We start from the raw sequence: 3557 nt of genomic DNA on the forward strand, positions 1-3557 counted from the left end.
AGACAGCTGTTAGTATGACAGTATTTACACAACTATCAATACTTAGTCGGGCAACCCTTAGCCTTAATGACAGCCTGTAGTCTCCTGGGCATGCTGTCATCCAGCTTCATGAAAACCTCAACTTCATTTTTTTTTTCTTCCCAGACTCTGTCTGAATAATTTTTGGTCCTAAATTTGTATCAGTTTTGCTAGTAGTCCACTGTATGAAGAATTTTTGGGTATACTTTGTCACAATTTACTTTATTTTTCTATCCTCATTTACATAAATGAACTATAGTGTCCTGCACCCACTAGTAAAAAAATATAAAAAAATTATATCTGGTCTGAATAATTTTTGGTTTGACTGTATATCCTTTGGTTATTTTCACACTTAATTATGCCCATCAAAATATATTTTACAAGTTTTTGTTACTTTCACTGTTCATTTTTTGCTTCTAAGGTTAAAAATAATTAGTGAATGCCCCTATAAATAGTCTTATTTTTACGATTTAGTTTTAATCCAAATGATGCATGTGCTTAGTGAGTGAACATCAAAGATCACACAACAGAAGTGTGTGCGCTCGCTCTCTCTCTCTCTCTCTCTCTACCATTAAGTAACTTGTGCATTGTTTTACTTACTTGTTTTTGACGTATCCGACCGAACTACAAACTTTCCAGTGATGTCTGTGAGAAAGGTATATTTACTCGACAAGCTCGCGCATCTGCGTCGCCGCGCGCTCAATCCACTCAGCGTGCTTTGCTCATCAGCTCACGCACATCAGCTATACAGTCAATACTGAATGTTTAACATTACATTAATTGCATACATATACTTTGTAGACATCCTTAATCTCTAATAACTCCATTCTGCTGTCTGTTGTTCTGTTGTCTGTGTTTCATTGTCTGAATATGGCACTTAACACATGTTGTGTGGTATCGGCGTTTGGTATCGGGGCATTTTAACGAGTGCGAGTAGGCGTACAGGAGCTCCGTATCGGGCCCGATACCAGTATCGGTATCGGTGCATCCCTTCTTAAAAGTTTTGGTGGGAGGGACAGAAATCTCTCAGGTTACATAAAAAAAAACCTTTACTTGTGTTTTGAAGACGATCAAAAGTCTTATGGGTTTGAAACGACATGAGGGTGAGTAAATAACATTTTTCATTTTTTATTTAACCGACCTTTACGTTTTTTGTAGGGCTGTCAGTTGATTAAAATTTTTAATCTAATTAATTACATGATGTGTCGATTAATTAATCGAATTGATCACAAAATACATTTGACTGTGAAAATACCCACAAAAGATTATTTAAAGCTATTTTTGTGTTAAATGTGAAAGTATCAAGTAGCCATTACAAATTGTAGCTTTAGAAAGAAATATTTTGATTCAACACAAAATTTATTACACATAAACATTTAAGTTACAACGGCCTAACATAAACTATGGAACATAAAAGAAGATCATTACCGAGAAAACATCTCAGTATTTTTGTTCATACAATGAAAGCCATTGGTATCCAAAACAGCTTTGTTACCAACAGTCTTCAAAATACCTTCTTTTATGTTCCACAAAAGAAAGGTTTGAAACGACATGAGGGTGAGTAAATGATGACAGAATTTACATTTCTTGGGTGAACTATTCCTTTAATGTTTTTATTTTTATTATTATTATTATTATTATGTATTTTTTAAAGGGTGGTTGGTTGCGATTTCACTTTTTTAATGTTAGTTAGTGTGTAATGTTGCTGTTTGAACATAAACAATATATGCAAAGTTACGGAGCTGAAAGTTCAATGACGAAGATATTGCCTTTTGAAATTCTGGCAGTTTAATGCCTACAAAAACGGCTCGTAGGGACTACAATGAGTTACTTCCCAGGTTTGTGACATCACAAACCCAGACAAACCTTGCCTTTAATGAAATGATACTCTAAATAAGGAACTAAATCTGCCAGCAGGTGGCGGTAAATGTCTTCATTTGATTCATTCAAATGGCTGATTCATTCAGGAATGAAGTAAATGGCTCTCTTGGGGGCTAGTGCGTTAACGGTGTTAAAATATTTGAATTAAGTTAACGTGTTAAATTGACAGACCTAGTTTTTTAGACATTGAGCTTTTAATATTTTTGTGGTGTCATCATCCAAACCCTCTCTTCGTTCCCAGTAAAATCATCTCCCTCAAAGAAGAGTCGAAGTGGCTGTTCGAGTGTTGTGAGACGGCTTCCGATGGGAAGCTCTGCTTCTGCGCCCGGTGGACAGACAGTAGCTGACGCCAGACTGGTGTACCATACTCACCTTAACCAGACCGATGCAGAAGGAGAGAGTGGTGAGTAATGCAACCCAGACTATTTACATCATCCCTGGTTTTGAATTTTCTTCATTCTTTAAAGGTAAGTAAATGGCTCTCTTGGGGGCTAGTGCGTTAACAGTGTTAAAATATTTGAATTAAGTTAACGTGTTAAATTGACAGACCTAGTTTTTAGACATTGAGCTTTTAATATTTTTGTGGTGTCATCATCCAAACCCTCTCTTCGTTCCCAGTAAAATCATCTCCCTCAAAGAAGAGTCGAAGTGGCTGTTCGAGTGTTGTGAGACGGCTTCCGATGGGAAGCTCTGCTTCTGCGCCCGGTGGACAGACAGTAGCTGACGCCAGACTGGTGTACCATACTCACCTTAACCAGACCGATGCAGAAGGAGAGAGTGGTGAGTAATGCAACCCAGACTATTTACATCATCCCTGGTTTTGAATTTTCTTCATTCTTTAAAGGTGTAATGTGTAATATTTACTTCGATCTATTGACAGAAATGCAATATAATATTCATAACTATGTTTTCAGAGGTGTATAAAGATCTTACTTGATGAACCGTTATGTTTTTATTACCTTAGATTGGGCAATTTATATCTTTTTTAGGGGGGGGGGACTAAGCCGTTGATTGCAATTCGCAACCTCACTACTAGATGCCACTAAAATGTACACACTGCACCTTTAAAGACATCACTGTAAAACATCGTGAATTTATTTGATGAGTTGAGAGAGATCCATTGTTTTCAAATATTCTTGTGTATGACTTTCGTCTGTGTTTCAGATGTACTGTGAATCGGCTTTTATCGTGTACTTTCTTTGGAGCATAAATCAAATCATAACTCCCTGTGTGATTGTTGTTCTCAGGCATGCAGTCGGGCAGACCAGACCTGCTTCCACAAACTGATCCTTTGGCTGGAAGCTCCAGTGAGTTTGCCGCAACAAATCTGCCCAACTCCTTACCTGGCAGCACAGGAATCACATCATCTTCACCTCCTCAAAGGTACCTCCACACATCATCTTAATCTGTCACGGTTTCTCTGTTTCTGTGTAGTTTATTGCAGTCTTTCTTCTCTTGTTCTGTCTATGGCACGGCCTCATGAACAGGTCAGTAGGGGTGGAGGTGCACAAATCTGCAGTCGTTGAGCCGGACAGCAGCGCCCCTCACAGGTAAAACTGAACACACACTTCTCATCTCACCACCTCTCATGATTAAACTGTTATAGGGACATTCTTTTTAAAGAAATTAATACTTTTATTCAGCAAGGATGCATTAAA

General features: G+C 37.8%; 1 protein-coding gene across 1 annotated transcript in view; it reads left to right on the forward strand.

The window, feature by feature from the left end:
* pip5k1ab (phosphatidylinositol-4-phosphate 5-kinase, type I, alpha, b) overlaps positions 1 to 3557 on the forward strand; it is a 34780-nt gene that overhangs the window by 27426 nt on the left and 3797 nt on the right. Inside the window, exons 12-14 of the mRNA XM_016287481.1 lie at positions 2141 to 2302; positions 3147 to 3282; positions 3387 to 3449. Of these exons, the coding sequence (XP_016142967.1) occupies positions 2141 to 2302; positions 3147 to 3282; positions 3387 to 3449 (361 nt within the window). The remainder of the gene's footprint in view (positions 1 to 2140; positions 2303 to 3146; positions 3283 to 3386; positions 3450 to 3557) is intronic.

The sequence above is a fragment of the Sinocyclocheilus grahami genome, unplaced genomic scaffold (genome assembly GCF_001515645.1).
Source record: "Sinocyclocheilus grahami isolate Dianchi unplaced genomic scaffold, SAMN03320097.WGS_v1.1 scaffold222.1, whole genome shotgun sequence".
In the NCBI taxonomy this organism is placed as follows: domain Eukaryota; kingdom Metazoa; phylum Chordata; class Actinopteri; order Cypriniformes; family Cyprinidae; genus Sinocyclocheilus; species Sinocyclocheilus grahami.